This window comes from Phaseolus vulgaris, chromosome 10 (assembly GCF_051622355.1).
Source record: "Phaseolus vulgaris cultivar YP4 chromosome 10, ASM5162235v1, whole genome shotgun sequence".
Classification (NCBI taxonomy): domain Eukaryota; kingdom Viridiplantae; phylum Streptophyta; class Magnoliopsida; order Fabales; family Fabaceae; genus Phaseolus; species Phaseolus vulgaris.
The window spans coordinates 41,147,457-41,166,134 of record NC_143507.1 but is presented as its reverse complement, the minus strand read 5'-3'; the positions used below and the strand labels follow the sequence as shown (position 1 = coordinate 41,166,134).

The 18,678-nt window shown below is 25.2% G+C and overlaps 1 protein-coding gene across 1 annotated transcript; it reads right to left on the bottom strand.

The window, feature by feature from the left end:
• Window positions 1–4,543: 4,543 nt before the first annotated feature.
• CIPK9 (CBL-interacting protein kinase 9) lies at window positions 4,544–10,155 on the bottom strand. The gene is made up of 15 exons (XM_068621483.2): window positions 9,590–10,155; window positions 9,377–9,439; window positions 7,930–8,001; window positions 7,691–7,798; window positions 7,472–7,546; window positions 7,179–7,232; window positions 6,968–7,093; window positions 6,793–6,882; window positions 6,104–6,226; window positions 5,841–5,948; window positions 5,445–5,564; window positions 5,291–5,347; window positions 5,001–5,075; window positions 4,753–4,824; window positions 4,544–4,671 (listed from the first exon to the last, which is right to left on the bottom strand). The coding sequence occupies exons 1-14, from the start codon at window positions 9,764–9,766 to the stop codon at window positions 4,762–4,764; spliced, it is 1,311 nt and encodes a 436-aa protein (XP_068477584.1). The 5' UTR covers window positions 9,767–10,155; the 3' UTR covers window positions 4,544–4,671; window positions 4,753–4,761.
• Between the last annotated feature and the right edge of the window lie 8,523 nt (window positions 10,156–18,678).

The following is an 18,678-nucleotide window of genomic DNA, read 5'->3' as shown; positions in this document are numbered from 1 at the left end:
AAGCATTAAGGGTAACATTTGCATTAGTTTTTTTTTAGAATTTTGCATTTAAGGTAAACACTTCAATATTACGTATGTGTCCGCTATTAATTAATACTAATTGACTTTTTTTTTTTGTATAATTATGTCCTGTAATTTTTACTTGAAATTAACATGATTACATCATCAATAATAATAAAAATAAATACTAATTTATGTTTATAGATTCAAGTTTTATGTTGTTGTAGATTTTAATTTTTTATTTTCTTCATTCTTAAAAAAATAATTTTTAAACTAAACATTTTAAATTTTTTTTTTTTTTTATTTTTATTTTGTAAAAACTCATTTCTTTATTCATTAATTATATTTCTAACTATTTTAAACATTAAAAATATTTTTTTTAATGCATTCAAAATTAAAATTATAAAAAAATTATTATTTATTTATTTATGAAATGGTGCTAGATAGGAAAATAAAAAATAAAAGAGTGCTAGATAGGGAAATAAAAACAAAAAGGTGTTAGATAGGGAAATAAAAACAAAAATGTGTTAGATGGAGAAATAAAAGTGTAAATGGTGCTAAATAAAAAATTGAGCCGTTAATTGTATGCTTTTAAAATACTTAGTTTCTCATACCAAACATATATCTAAACTTGTTGAGATTCATATATTTAATTTAAATTTTATATACAACGGCTGAACTACATCCCCGAGTAACAAGAAAAACAAAAAACTATGATTTGAGGAAAAAAAATCCCAAAACCAAAATTTAATCAAATTAGATAGTCCTATACACGATGACATTTTTATTTGTATGATCTTACCAAAGAAAAGAAAAAAAGTTAAAAAACGACTCCAAACTTTATAATTTTGAGAAATAAAAAAAATTATGTAATTGAATAATAATTTTTTTTCATATTATATACAAGTTATTTAACTTTAAAATTATAATATTAATTATCTATATGACATAAATTTTCTCCTTTGAATGATATTGTATGATGCATATGGTATGTAATTGAATTCATACATTTGGGATAATGTGTGGACTGATGTTTGTTTGTGTACTAAGTATTAATGCACATGTGGTAACAGATATCTTCGAACTTCATTAATGATCTAAGTCACATAAACTAAGATATCAAATGGTGAAAAACTAATGTGAGAGTTCATGCACATCGTGACAAATGAGATGCATGACTTGGGTTGTATTGAACTTACCCTTATCATTTCTCTTGGATTCGCTGATAATCTTTGGATCAGGTGTTAGTTTCTGGTAGGACTTACTTAATATGAAAGACGTTAGTTGTTATTATGTTTGTTGAATATCCTGGATATGTAGATGCATGTGATATTTATGTGATCGTTTTTATGTTGGGTTTTGAATAAGATTGAATAATTGATAAATTATTTGGTTTCCTCTCTTTTGATTGAACTGTGTGTATTATAAAAATTTATTTTCACTAACTTACCTTTACTTTTTTTGTTGTGTTGTGAACTGCGGTAATGGTACTATGTACACAAACACAAACACAAACACATATATGTGCCAAAGGTTCTAGAAAGCTTTAGAGTTTTGTTTTGAATTATGAATTGTAAATGTTTGATTTTTATAAGTCCTAATATGTATTAGAAATGTTTTGAAAAAATCTAAACTTGTATACAAATAGGTAGAACTTATCCTAATAGTTAAATGTATTTTTGAGTGTTATATAGCATGTTTAATACATTTAATTTGTTATTATTAATACATTAATTATTATATTTATATACAGTATCATTTAATGTTATTTAATATTTTTAATCAATACTAATTAAAGTTGAGCAAATTTTATACTATTAAAGTGAGTATATTTGTTTGAAGGTTGTAGTCATTGGAAATGGTGGCGAATATGTCTTCAACACAATTTTTTTGCCTTATTCCTTATCATTTCAGGTTTGCAAATCCTCTTATTTAACAGTGAAATTATATAGCTGTTAAACAGTAATCTATCTATTAGGTTAAATATGTTTTTTTTTATATACCATAAAATAAATTTATTTTTGTTTATAATACAAATATTATATCCTATTATAAAAGTAGTTATCATATATATATAAAAAAAATATGGTACATGACATATGTGTTGAATGAGAAAGAATATATAGATTTTGAATGCATCTTAATTAAATTGTGTTTGTTCTGCATGCATGTGTTGTTCTTTGCTAACCTTGGCAATGGTGTTGTTATTTTCAGCTGTTTCAGTGAGCAGGGAAGTGGTTGGATTTAAACACAGGATGTGTGAACTGACGCTGCCTGCACTTGTTTGTCGCTTGAAGGACTGTGCATTCTTCTGTAAACATAGGTTCAAAACCAAGTTCATCTCTGCACAGTGCTTTGTTGCTGAGGATCCTCATGAAGAATGTACTTGTTTCTATAAGTGTTAAGAGTAATCAGTAATAAATTACTTTAATGTATCATCAATGTATCCAAACTTCTCATTTAACATTATATAAAATAAGAAGTCACTTCATTGTCAGAAAATTCTCTGCATTGAAACACTTGGAAGTGTGTTGGAACATTTTAAATGAAAGTGATTTGAAATAGTTGATTAATTGTAAGTAGTTCATTTATATATTAATTTAAAAATTATTTTATAATATTTCATTAATAATAGAAATTATATTAGATATTAATAATTTTTAATCTCTAAATTAATATTTAATTTAATCAATATAATAATTATTTTATTTTTTTAAAATTTAATTATTATTTAATGTAAGTTTTTATTTTATTTTACTTTTAGTCACAATTGAAAAGATAGTTATGATATTTAGATGATTTTTACTAGCTTTTCCAACCTATTTTTAACATTTTCTCTAAATAATATTGGATTCGATTTATTTTTGTCTAAATGATTGGATTGGATTTTTTAAAAATAGAGTTGAATTTTTCTGTAAAAAATAAAATAAATAAAATAAGATATGTAATTATGACCGGTGAAATTTAAGAAGAAAAAAAAAAGAAATGTAATAATGGTCACTCAAGTTTAAAAAAATACAAAAATATTGTTAGACATCATATAAATACCGATAACAATTAACTAATTTTAAAAAAATAGTATATAATGAGATTATATATATTACGAACATATTTATATTAAATATGTGAATCATTTTCAATTATGTATAAATAAATAATATAATTTATTAAATTAAAGAAAGATTCATATTAAATATATTATACTATAAATTAATAAATTTCAATTTTTTTATTTTAAAGTGGTTACTTACATCTATTATAATAAATATATATATATATATAACCAATATAAAAAGTTCATTATCTTTATCAATTTCAAATAAACAAATAAATATATCTCTAACAATAATTATATATAAAAATATAGATACTTAATAGAACATATAAATTATTATATAAATACATCATATATTTCTTGAAATTAAAAAAAAATATTTTACTTCAACGATTTCTCTTCACTTAACTAATAAAACTTTAAAAGCAAAGATTATGTGTTTGAACCAATTTGGAAGAGTCCGTCGAAAACGATCACGATGTGGGTTTTAAATCAATGAAGGTGAAATGATGAGAAAAGAGAGAAAGAAAATAAGAAAAAGTGATTAGATTTGATGGATGAAAGAGAAAATAATGTTCAGAAGATAGAGAGAAAAAAAGTGTAGTATTAGAAACCTATTTTCTGCACAAATTGTTACTTGAAAATTATAAAAAATGGAAATAGTACAATATAATTCATATTGCATTTATTAATTACAATTCACATTAATAATAACTCTATAATTAGGGATTCTATAACTGATTATTGGGTCTATTTTTTATTTTTAAATATTTAAAATATAATAATAATATATAAAAATAAATAATTAAATAAAGAAATTATAATTAAAAAAATATGTTATTATTTTCTTAAAATATTTTATTATTTTCTTAAAATATTTTATTATTTCTTCAAATGAATCATCATTATTTTTATTCATTTTTTTCTTCAAATAAATCATTACTATTTTTATTTAATTTTTAATTTTTTTCACTCCTTCACTTTTTTAATACAGTCCAAAAGAAAAGAAACCTTATCATATTATGATAATCATGGTTTTAAGACATTTGTAAAGCTGTCTAATACTGAATTTCTAACGTGAAATTTATTTAATAACTTAAAGATGTTTTCTCTTTTTCTTTTATTGTTGTTTTCAAGTACTTTGGTCAAAGAAAACAAAATTGAAATTGAAAAGATAAATAAGTGAGAAATGCATCCGGATGAAAAAGTCTTAAAAGTGATTCAGAGATTTTTTTTTTTTTTTCTAAACATGTTTAGAATATTTGAAGGACTCAAATAAATTGAATAAACTATTACAGTAAGAAATTTATTCAAATCAACAAAAGAAAAATCAAGCCTATGTTTGGAAACCCATTAACCAGCCTCTAAACTTACTTTGAATCCGAAAGATATAAAAAAAGTATTTCTGCAAACATCAGTTCAAGGAATTGGAATCTGAGAAATGACCATAATCTTAATTATACTCATATCTCTCTCTTACTATACTTATTTTCTAAGTTACTACGAGACTTTGAATTAAGGTAATGAAATATCACTCTAATTGTGTCTAGTTTTTTTCAAAACTAAAGATGCTCCACTTTATCTTGCATGAACAAAAATAAGTGCATGATGTACACCTGCAGCAAAATAAACTAATGAATAAGTGAAAATTCAGTAAATGAATTTCATAAGGCTATAGGTCTATGTATATATTATACCTTGATTCTTCATACTTTTGCTTCAGAATGCCACACTATGTCTTGCAACCCTGATGAAAAGGTTTTGTAAAACTGCAAATAAGTCAGCAAACAAGGTTAGCATCAGTCAGCAACATACCATAACTAAGACATTGACAATTTAACATGATGTCGTTGCTCCCTCCGTAACATATATAGGAAATGGAACAGAGTTTATAAAAAGGTTGAATCCATCAGTTCTCAGAGAACTAAAGAAAATGTTCACATGCCTTATGAAACTCCAGTGTGTCACCCCCAGTCTTTCGAAGCTCCACCATGTGCAAGGAGGGAGCCACTTCAAAAACCTGTTACCAAATTCAATGGATCACTAATATATGTCAGGTCAAGTACATCCCTTGAACATAAATTAGCAAATAAAGAATCATTCTTACTATCTCTGCAATTAGATGAATAAGGTAACAGAAGAAAAAAATGGAATTGCTATTCTTAGCCTAATACAATTTGTCACCAATTGAGTACCACAGAAAAGGGCTACAACATTAAAAGAATGGCTCAGTACCTCTGTAGCTACTGAGAGGTGTCCCTTCCTTCCGCTCTTATCACCTTGCAGCTTCATCTGCATAATTTAAATCTGATTAAGTTTGAATAGTCTAGAACATTGTTTTCTTCTTGAGACTAATGCAGGAAATAGTTTTTCTGAGATAAAGTATAACCTTATAATTTCGCTTGTGAACATTAAATCCCAGAGGCTTGGCAGCTTCCTCAATTTTTGACATGATTTCATTTGCAGGATGTTGTGACGTAAAATGTGTTTCTTTCTTAACAATCCCATTCTGTATTGAGTTTAAACAAAATGAAGAAACAAGCATCATTAGCCTGAAAGAATTAATTACATCTCCTTGTCAATAGTATTTTGTTAGCCAATAACATATAGAGATAGCTGAATTCACATCAGGCCTTAAGTAAACATAAAGCAATAAAAAATTGATCTAGAAACCAAGTAGTTCATAGTTTTGAATGTGACTTGTAAGTTGTAAGTTGTAATTTGAATAAAACCTTTATAATGCATTACACTTTAGCATGATGAAAGAATACTAATTTTTACTTACTGTCTCCTTCTCAAACAAATTTTCAAGATTGAAGCTTTGAGACCTAGATATGAGCTCAAAAGCATTCATTGACACTGGTTTCTCTTTTCTCTCTGTCACAAAATTTTCCTACATATCAAAGAGAACAAATATATAACTTGAGAACAGCTTCAACAGTTTCTTTCTTGCATTTCCAAAGAATAGTAACAATTTTTTTTTTTATCAGCAAGAATAGTAACAATGTAAATGAAAAATAGATAGAAATATTGTCATAAACATAGCACCTTGGAATCATTGAAAGCAGCAGCAACATCATCTACATTGACATCCTCTTCCTCTGTAAAAATTGCTGGTTTGTATCCTTTTTTGAACCACTCATCTTCTATGATTTCAGGAATTTTTATCCTCTGCATAAAGCAACCCAAGGTTAATAAAAGTATATACCAACTGCAAGATACCCTTTAACCACCTAAAAGATATTGAAGGGTGATTACAAAATTGAAAAACAGAATCAGGACAAAAGGGCCCAATAAAGCAAACAAATACTACTTGGTCCCGGTATATAAGACCATTTTTTAAAAAATTTCTTGTACCTTCTTTTGTATAGAACATTGTCTATTACATTAATTACTTTTTACTAAAGCACCCTTCATAACTTTAAAATTTTTGTCATCGATAAGTAAAAATGTTATAATTTAACAAGATAAAACTCATTTTTCCCTGTACTGAATGGGAAAGATGACTAATAGTTCATTAGTTGATTAGATGGGAAGTACTTAGGTAAAAAGATTTGGACAATAAGTCCTAACGATTTTAATGGTGATGTCAAGAAATAATACAGATCATTAACAAGTTTAATACCATTAACAAAATTAACTATTTTTTTAATTCCTGTGAATTGTTTAAAGATTTATATATATAATATGCAGGTAGAACATGTGAAAATTAGAAAGCTTTTGGGTTCAGAACTCACTGTTAAAGGGTTTGGATCAAGAATACGCTTCAATAGCTTCTTTGCCTCAGAGGAAAACCATGATGGACATGTAAATTGAGCCTTGCCAATCTGGAAAATATGTTCAGGTTTGACATAAGCAACTTTTCTTTCATTCATTCATTCTTCTCAAGGATTATATTCTGATATAACTTACTTTTTTGTACAATGCCATTTGACTTGGCTCATCAAAGGGCAAGTAACCAGCCATAAGCACAAAGAGAATGACCCCACAGGACCAGATATCAGATGTAGAACCAACATAACCTCTATCCTTGAGCACCTAACATAACGGTACACTACATAAATTTCACTGCAGTTTACAAATCTAGTCTTCCATCTGATCCATAAAAATATAAAGTAGGTACCTCAGGAGCAACATAATTTGGAGTTCCACAAGCAGTGCGGAGAAGTTCATCCTCCTGTAATAAATACATTTAGTTAAGAATTAAAGCAAGGTCCTTATTTCATGCAAATTAAAAATCACTCATAAGGGATGTAGCTGAAATGAAAGTCAAGATGAGACACTAGAAGTAACAACTATTAGGGGATGCTTTCAAGTTTCAGCACTTATATTTCTTATGACCAAACCAGAAATGCATAACATGCACATAAGGTAATTGTATGGCAAGGCAAACATGTATATACATATCTCACTCACCTTCTGGGCGTAGGTACTTAATCCAAAATCTGTAATTTTCAGAATACCATTTGAGTCCAGAAGAAGATTCTCTGGCTGCAAAGTAGAATGAGTATTGATTATGAGTCTGATTCCTAAATCAACTCAAGAACGAAAATAATTGATTCTTGCTCACACATATGTGACTTATGAATCTGTTAATTAAATTAAAGGAGAGGATTGTGGTAGATGATTATTGACCTTCAAATCTCTGTGGTACACCCCTCTACTATGGCAGTAGTCAACTGCATTGATTAGTTGGTGAAAATAACTTCTTACTTCATCCTCTTTAAGTCTCCCATCCTGAGCCTAGAAATCAAATTATGCAAGATCCAAGGAAAATATCAATGTACTGACAATTATTCTTATAATACCACCTCCATCAAGAGAAAGAAAAATTATATATATATAATATAATATGAAATGAATAAGGGACTTACTATTTTGTCAAATAGTTCTCCTCCATTAATCAACTCTAGGACAATGTAGATCTTTGTTTTGCTTGCCATCACCTATGCTTAAACAGAGAGGGGTTAATGACTTTGACTACGTGTGTGTGTGTGAATGGTGAGAGAGCATTTATCTTTAAATGACCAATTAATCTCCATTCGATTCTGGAATAATGAGAATTGTGCTGTTTACTTGCAAAATTTGCTTTGAATTCAAATTCGGGTTCTCATTAGGAGTTGAGGTTATTTTTACCACCTTAAGTCACTTTCTGCGTCAACTTCGAATATGTAGAGTATTGAATGGAACAGATAGAAATAAAAAGAAGGGGGATAGATATTTTAATACCTGTTTTATCTTATACCATAACAAAATATTAATATTTATATTAAAAAAAATTAAAAAAATTCTTTATATTTTTTAATGAAAATATAAGCAAAATATAAAATGTTAAAATAATTTTAAAAGTTATATATGAAATGGAAGCAATTGAAAAAATTACATCCCCCCGTTTGAATCGTTTCCGATAAGAGAAATAATATTATTAACTAATGAAGCAAACTTTTTTCAACTCATTATAAGATGGTGACTTACTACGCATTACCCAACCTCAAAAAAATGGAATAACCGTCAAAGAAGGAACATTATGCATTCCCTTAGCCAGGTGTACTTAATTACGCTTATATTAAAAGGATACCATTTGTGGGTTCAATTAGAATTAATTAAAAAATTAATTGCAAATATGAACTTTAAGATAGTTATTTTAAATGAATAATTTTATTATATAACACTGTTTATACATTATATAATTGTACTCAATACTTTATTTATCTCTAAACTAAGTAAGATTAATCATCTTAAGATTATAAATGTGAGTTTATCCCACATTAAATAGAAACGAAGTCTGAATAACAATACATAAAAAAAAACTCACGTAATTATCTTCTTAGAATAATTTTGGATTAAAAATAGTTTTTTCGATTTCTTATATTAAATGTTCGTAATTTATTGGTGCAGAATCACTTAAAAAATCTCCAATAGAAATCTTAAAATACAGAAGAACTGAGTTCTCTGAAAAACAATAATATTGGGCCCACAGCACCAAACGGTGAGTACGGTTAACCTCATTTTATTTCTTTACGCACTCCAACAAAATCTGCTACACTATCACGTGCTCCACCATATTCTATACTTCACCTTCATTCATTGTTTTTCTTTGTAAGAAAAAAAAAGGAATTTCGTTTTTGTAGATAAAGAAACATCTCTTATAAAAACAGAGATCTTGCCACAATCTACCACGAAATAGAAAAAGACAATTATAACATTAACAGTAACATTAGCAATAATATTTTATAAAAAAAGTTTAATTTTCTAAATTCTGGCAGCAATGTTGAATGAGCTTTTCGATGTTTTTCACTAAAAGGAGAAAAGTGTGTCTACCTCATAAATTTTGACAACGTTTGGATGATTGATCATCTTCATCGCTGAAATTTCTTTCTTCAGCTGCAAAAAGAATAAATCCATAACTTAAATTCTCCACACAAGAAACATAAACTACAAAAGCTGCATTAGTAATGAGAAACCTTAAGCTAGCCGAAACCAAGATTTAAATAAAGTATATGATGTCTGGTTCAATTGGAGCATCATTGTTACCTGTTCCGTCATCTTGTGGCTGAGTACGTGCTTACGGTCGAGGATTTTGATTGCTACATGGTTTCCATTCTCAACGTTCTTTGCGAACTTGACCTTCGCAAAGCTTCCCTCGCCAATGGTTTTTCCGAGCTCGTACTTCCCCAGACGTGTACGAGGTCTCACCGGCTTCCCGCTCATTTTCTCTTCCTACAACGTTTCTCTGTGTGGTCTTATGAAACAGGTTCGATAAACGAGTATGAACCTCTCACTTGCTTCAACTAGTGTTTGTGTTTGAGACAATGAAAATGAAGATGATGATGATGATGAGAAGAGTGGTGAAAGAGGTGAATAATATTTTTGGGTGGTGCGTGTTTGAAGCGTGTGGGAAAACGTGGTCCCTCGATTGGTGTTGTTGTTTTGTTTTGGGAAGAGAAGAACACAACACAACACAAGAACACCAAACAAACCAATCAAACATCTCTTTCTTTGCTTGAGTGGTTTTGCTTGCATTCCTATGCACCTTCCTGGAAATTGCTCAGTTCATCTCTTTCCCCAAAATACCCCTCTTTCAATGTTCTGCTTCATGTGATTTGAGGTAAATATTTGCAAAAATATTTAAAGAAAACACAATTTAACTGTTTTTACTATATTTGTTCACTAATAGAATTGCTTCAGCCTATAATAATAAAAACACACACAGATTTATTTTATTATAGGAAAAATATTTAATATGTAAATTTTTATTTACTACTTCTTAGACATTGACCAATAAAATAGAAAATTCAATTTAGCTAAAGCATGTTATGTAACTGAAGATACTTAAAATGTTTTTTAATAAAGGACTGAGATAGATATAATTAAATATATTTTTAATGCTAATAATAATCTAAAGAATTGTGCCAAGAACTACTTGTTATACAAAAGAAATAAAAAGAAAATAGCAAAATTAAATCTACAGCATTTAATGTATTTAATTTTAAGAAAATTTAATTCATTAAATAATAAGTTGTTTATCTTAACATGTTTTTAATATGCAAGAGAAGTTTTATTCAATTTTTTTGTTTCTAATAAAAGTTTCTTGTCGTGTTCGAAATTAAACTCTGCCTCGTGATTTAAACAATAAACAAGCAACTAGAAAATTAATTATTTTTTTATGAATGTTCATAAAAAACTTGTTTACAGAAGTCTTAATTACAATTATAGTAACAGAAATAGAATTCGTCAGATTGTCCTCATCTACAATTTATTTAAATAATTGCTTATTTTTACTTTCTATCTTATAGAGTAAATTCAAAAGTTATTTCTTTCATTTCATTCCAATTTTTTGTGACAGTAAAGAGCTTGTGGTAAATATTATAGGTTTGAAGAAAATGTATTTTCTGCTTGAGTAAGTTTTTTTTAACATTTTATCTGTATTGTGTTTTGTCTTGACTGAAGTTTGGTTATATAAAGTAGGAGTTTTATTTTATTTATTCTTTGTAGATAAAAAAGAAATTGTTTGTTTTTGTAAAATTTGATATATTAAATATTTTTTGAATTATTCTGAATTAATATTTTATATACTGTAAATAATTAAGTGATTAAAAAAGTTAGAAGTATTAAGATATGAGAATATATAAAAAAAATTACAGAATATATATTGAAAATAAACAATTATACAACTATTATATTTTTTATATAAGTTTCTTACATACAAGAAGAAAGACATAACCCTAATAAGCACATATAAAATGGTAAATGTGAAATAATTATTATAAGGAGTTAAAATATGAAGAAGTTTTGGGGATAGTTTTGTAACTACTGCATGATTATAATATGCAAACACGCACTTGTCTTTCAAATGATTATCCTGAGTAAAATTAATATGTTTTTTGCATGATGATTCATCCACCATTATTGTTCTATCTATGACGCAAAGAAACGTAGTATATTTGCTTTCATAATAAAAATTAAGAAATTAAAACATGAATATGAAGTGTATATCTTATCTTTTATGCATATTTTGGTCGTTGTCAGTGTGATCCACCCTTGACTCTGCAGGTATATATGGACAACTTTTTTTCTAAATTATTAAATGTCGTTTTAATAATTGAGAAACACATTAAAAGTGTCATGATCTTATTATTATATTTTTAAATATGAATAAACAGAAGAGCCAATAATAAAACATTAATAATTTTAAGAAAAAAAATGTGATAATAAACTATTGAGTATGAAATTCGGACAGTCCTCTTAAATGGCGTGCTCTTAAATGGCGTGTTAATGTCAGATACATGTATCGGACATCGACACTCGTAAGACACGTATTCGTGAAATGTTCAATTCAAAAAATGTTTGTTGGATTCTGACAATTTTAACACGGTTCTAACACAATTTTAAAAAGAAAAAATACATTAATTTTCTAAAAATTCAAATTTATTGTATAAATTTTTATTATAATCATAAAAAATAAGAAACAAATCCTTTTGAACAGTGATGAAAAACATCTTTTTACTAAAAAAAAATTTAAAACAACTTATGCACATAAATTTGTATTGTTAATTTATATAATTCATAATTATATAATATATATTTGTGTCTTGTGTCCTAATTTTAGAGATTATACGTATTTCTGTGTTTGTATTCGTGTATGTGTCAGTGTCATTGTCTGTGATACATTAAAAGACGTTAATAATTAAAAATTAAGCTTAATTAAAATAATGCGTGGCATAAAAATATCTTCAAAGCTATTTGCTTGTATGTTTTAAGCTTACTAAATTATACATATAAAGGAGCTTTTGTACTTGAGATAAATTATTTACTGACCTCTTAACCTTTAAGATTATTACATTTACTATTTATGATATTTCAATGTTACATTTATTGTTTTACTTTCATTTTTCCATTAAATGGTTGAAATTTCACTCATAGAAAAAGGAAAGTGAATGTATATTCTAAATAAAATTAAAAAACATTTAGTGTGACTTTCAGAATTTTTTCAATGATATTCGGATTCTTTAATTAAGAATTGGAATTTCATCTCTAAAAAATTTACAACCTAAAACTGTTATTTTATTTCAAAATAGATCGAAATTAAGAGAAAAATAGTTAAATATAAAATCAGAATTCCATAAGGAGAAGTTAATGTAATGTTTTTAAAAATAATACAATTGCGACTTAATTAATTTAAAATTATAAAAGCATAAATTTAAAAGGTTAAAAAATTGAAGTCTGATTTTCTTTAAAGAGAGAACTTTTTCAACCTTCAATTATAAATATAGTTTACTAAAATACAATACTTTAAGAGCATTTATAACATAATGGCTTAAATGAGATATTTCTCTTACGAAATTTATTAAAAAAATTAATTATTCAACATAAAAATTCACACTAATATCAAACTAGGCAAAGTAATTATTTAATTTAATTTTCACTACAAATAAATCATTAAACAAAAATCAATTTAAAAACAAAAACTAATTAATTATTATATTGATTAAATTTAATATTATTTTATAAATTAAAAAAATATTGATATTTAAAGAAGTTTTTATTAATAATAAAATTTATAAAATTGATATTTAACATTAGGTAGTAAGATTTTAGATACTAACTATTTAGATTATAAATTAGATATTAATTTAATTAAAAACTAATTTATTTAAAATCTAAAGTAATTAATAACTAAAATTTTATAGTTAATATTAGATATCAATTTAAAAAATATTTTTAAATTTTTATTAATAATAAACTACTTTAGATATAAATTATTTTTAGTTTATAAAATTATATTTAATTATAATCATTAATTATTTTTATTTTTATATTAGTTCATATTTAATTATTTATTTAGTGTTTATAAGTTATACCATTAGTCTCGTATTAATTCTTAAAATACTCTATTGTTTTTTTTATTCAAAACATATTTTTTTAGGAATGTTGCTTATATAAAAAAACTATATTTATAAAAATAATCATACTTTATATTCTGTAATAAAATATTTATTTTAAAAAACGTCACTTAATTTTAAGTAATATTTATCTAACAAAAATGAACTAAACAATTTACAAACGTTGAATTCTTTTAAGAAACTCTAAATAAATCCAAGCATTACATAAATTTTACTATTCACAAGCATGAGGTGATGTAATAATCGTAATTTCATTATTTTGTAGAGTTAAAATATCCGACGATACTTTTGATGAGAAAATATCTTAAGATACAACAAATTTGCACCATGAACATGTACCAAAAGCACTTGTACTATAATTGGTTCTTTTCATTATTTTGTTCAACGTATACCATAAATGGTGTGTACTTTGAAGAGGTAAAATATCTTGCTATTGTTAATGAAGATTAACAAATTTGATAAAGTCTTCTCTTTACATTAATTATGATTATTAAATTTTTCTCTGTTGTGATTTGAGGAGCTTTGTAGAAAGACGTGTCTTTTTCTAATTGAAGGTTGTGATTTGAATTGGAAGAAGTATACCAAATGTGCAAATATCTCCACAAGAATTAAGAGAAGTGTGTGAGTGAAACTAATAATTAAGAAAGTCCAAAAAAAAAGAGACATTATTGAAGAATAGATGAAGATGGAGAAGAAGACAATATAGTATTTTGGATTGTGGTCGCACCCATGTGGTTATCCTTCACCGTACCATTCGTACCATTGCAAATTTTGTGGCGTTAGTGGCCTTTTCCTGTGCGCTTCAGAAAACACGATTTTCAATTATACATATTAACTTTATAAAATTTAATATTTAATATTTTAACCGTATTACTAATACAAAATATTCAATGTAAATTATTTATAAAAAAAACTTGATTAAACACTTTTTATGCTTTGTTTGAATTTTTTTTAAAAAAATAGACAAAAAAAATGAGGTAAAAATAAGGTTGTTTAAATTAAGGATTGGAAAGTGAAGGAAAATAAAGAGAAATTTTATGAAAATCTGTGAGGGATGTGATGAGTATAATTAATAAAAATTAATTATTAAAATTGTAAGATTATAATTTTGTTTTTATTGTTAAAACTAATTTAAAATAAAATATGATTATTTATTTGTGAATGGAAGTTATATATGATTAAATATTATTCCTGTTACGGTCCATTATCTCCATTGGAAAAAAATATAGATCATGGAAAAAATATATCTGATATTTTGAATTGATGCAAAATTGTTAAAATTAAATTTTAATAAAACTAAACTAAAATTAATCTTAAAATATTTAAGATAAATTATAAATTTCGTAAAATCATATAAAATCAACACAAATTGGTGTAGGGAAACTTTAATCATTTTAATTTTATTTGATCTCAATGTTCTAAATATTCTCTTATTTTTAAAAATGTAACTATTATAAACATTTTTATCATTTTTTTTCTGGATTTGAGTGGTATTAAATTTATGTTGGAGAGGATGAATCCAAAGACAATAAAATTAAAGCCAATCTAGAAAAACAGTAAAGTTATAAGTTAAAGTTTAAAAATAAATGACATAATCGATTGTATGACATACTCAATTATATAGACATCATAATTAATTATTGATTATGGTTAATAGTGAATCATATATTATCAATTATATTAATCAATTATATATGTAACATAATTGATTATTCTTGAAAATAAAGCAATAAATAATTGATTATGATTTTTATATAACTGATTATGTAATTTAAAAGTAAGAACATTTTCGTATTTAAAAAAAAAACAACATGACTTTCTTTTTGTTTAAGCTCATATAAGCCAGTGTGTTAGAAATTTAAATAATTTTTACGCATGACTGCTGCAAATCCATTTGATAGTCCATCCATAAAAAACAAACATAACATTAATGAAATATTTTCTTACAAACTTTTATTTAAAAAAATTGAACCAAAACTTTAGTTAAGAAAATTGAGTGTAGTATATCACCTAGTATGCATGGAGTAAAGATTTAAATTTATTTTAATATAATTTTTTTTTATAAGAAACTAAATATAGAAATTTTTATTTAAAATTTTGTTAATTATATTTCAAACTAATTTTACATATTCTTAGATTAATCCTAAATGTATAGTTAGTCATCAGTCAATTGATTCATTGACACATTTACACCCACAAACTATACCAGTTGTACAAGTGTATTTAGTTTTAAAATTGGTTATTTTTAGTAATTCAAAACTTAAAATATAATTTTTTTTAAACATGCATATTAAATCAATAGACAACACTCGCAAACAAAATTATTTTCTAGAAGTAAATGCATTCATATTCTCTTTTTCTCCTTTTTTATGTACATCTTTTATCTTTTATTACTTTAATTATTAAATTCGTTGGAACTTTTTTTCTTCTTCTTATCCATTTTTTTCTACTCCAAATAGAGTTTATGTTATTCACTACTAATTTTCTAACATGTAAAGGTAATATTTTGAAGAAAAAAAATTGATAATTTTATGCAAAAAATTATTTAACTATTATTTAAATCAATAAATTTTACTGGAAGAAAAAATAGAAAATTATGTATCTTAATGTTAATATTAATTTGATACAATGTTGTAATTTTTTATATGATAGAGACATAAAATTTTAACATGACATAATTATCATTAAATCCAAGGAGAAATCATAAGATAATAAGAAAACAAGAAAACGGAGGAAATAATGAAACACATCAAAGCTAAATACAATTTATGATGCTCTAAAATATTTTATAATATAATGTTAATTTTATGAAATATTTTCATGTATTCCAAAACTCTTCGACGAGCTACAGTTTATTAAGATTTAAACTTGTTATAATAAAAAAGCTTTTAAATTTAATGTGGGCTCCACAAAAGTGAAATTATTGAATTTTTATAACTAAATTTAGTGAAAAATAATAATTAATTATTATATTAACTAAATTAGATATTAATTTAGAAATTGAAAATTTATTTCTATCTAAATGGTTTCTATTATTAATAAAAATTTATAAAATATTTAAATTTATATATAAAATTAGCTATTTAAGTTTTAATGGCTAATATTTTAGATTATAAATTAGTCTCTAAAAAATTAATAGAAACTAATTTAGAATATAAAATAATAAGTAACTAAAATCTTGGTAATTAATGGTTAAATACCAATTTAAAATTTATTTTATAAATTTTATTAATAATAGAAACTATTTAAATACTAATAATTATTTTAATTTATAAAATAGTTTCTAATTTCATCAAATAATAACTAATTATTTTAATTTCTAAAACTAATTTCTATTTTTGAGAATGAAAGCACTTATTCTTTTCATTTGTTTATATTGAAACACCCATAAATAAATGAGAGCTAAGAAAGGAAATTTATATAATTTTTTTATTAATTTTATAATTGAGACCAATCAATTTCATTTGTAATTGCTCTTAATTTACTGGATTTTAAAAAAAAATATTTAAATGATATATAATTAATTGATTATATCTAAAAGTATAATTGATTATTTTATTATATAAAATAATTATTTCATCATACGTATATAATTTCATGATGTATAATTTCATTACATAGACTAGGTATAATCAATTATGTTATATTTATAAAAAAAAAAATCTTTCTCTCATTACATTAATGTATTTTTTAGTCAATTATTATATATTATCAAGATTTATTGGAATGGAGAAATAAAAAATAGAAAAATAAATGAAAAAAAATCTCCTACTCTTTTGTCTAATTATGATGGTCTTATCATTGATAACATTATTTGCTCTCATGTAACACATGATCATCACAATTGATAAACAAATACAAACAAGAAAAGATGGTAAGATAGAGTTTGAAAAACATTCATACTAACTTTTATTACACGGTAACACATATATCTAAAACTTTCATTCTCAATCATTTATACATATCACAAAATTAAATATCTTTCATAACATGTGTAATCTATAAATCATGTCAGAACACTGCTGAAATACATCACAAAACACTTGACTCTACTTTCAGAAGACACATGTGTTGAATTTGACTTAAAGATTTGCACATGAAATACTACATTCACTATGTTGTATCTCCAAAATAGCTACATCAATAAGAACTAAGTCCTCTCATATGACAAGTAAATTCATATGACTTTTTAGACCAACTATTTTTCAAATCGTAGACTTAATCATAGAAACCTCCCTTAATTCTCACAACTTGATAATCTTCATTTATGTGATTCCAAAATATTACTAGAGTTAGGATATGATAACATTCCTCTTCTATGATTTGAGTTTTCTTCTTTGGTTGGATAAGTAAGCATGCGCGAAAGCTATGGAATAAGGTAGTATTCAATTAGGTTGAAGTGGATTTGGAGAGAGTTTATATAAGAGGTCAGACCAACTCAACTAGAAAGGAGCATATCTTTCGATTTAAGAGAAGAATAACTTGGAAATGACTCTTGAACAAGTAATGGCCAAAAATCGGATAATATTTCAGTACTCGTACAAAAATAATTTCACTGAATTAATTTTGCCAGTGAGAGCTTGACTCACCCAACGACTAAACCACTCAGAATTTTTATTTAAAAGGCTTGTCCAACAACCACATTTCTTAGGTTTTTAATAAATTGGATTTTTTCTAAGCGAGCATCTAGCTCACCCAACGAGTTTGCATAATTTATAAAAAGTTACAAAATAATATATATGCCAAATTGGTTCATGATGGTTTTAACTTCATTCTTACTGCATAAAATTGAATATATTATTTCAAACTAACTAAATCTTGTACCAATATGCTTTAATTGTAGAAATCTAACAACCAAACTAATACATTCATACTCTCTTCAAAGTATTCAAAAATATGGTATTCATTTCAAAATAATCCAAGGTATACAAAACCAAAACTAAATCAAGATAAATTTATTTAAACATAATCAACCATAATAGATCTAACATCAACTCCTTTAAATAATAAAAAAATCAATCAATACATCATTCCATTCAAAACAGTGTGATCACGTGACCTTTACATTCAAATCGTCTAAGCTAAGGTACTATTTAAAACTAAAATAGTTTCCCTTACTTGTTTAGTTTGTTCAACATTAGACTAAAAGTTCCAACTCCACACAAGTCACAAGAAAGTTGATCATGCACATAAAGTTATAATGAATGATCTCTTATGATA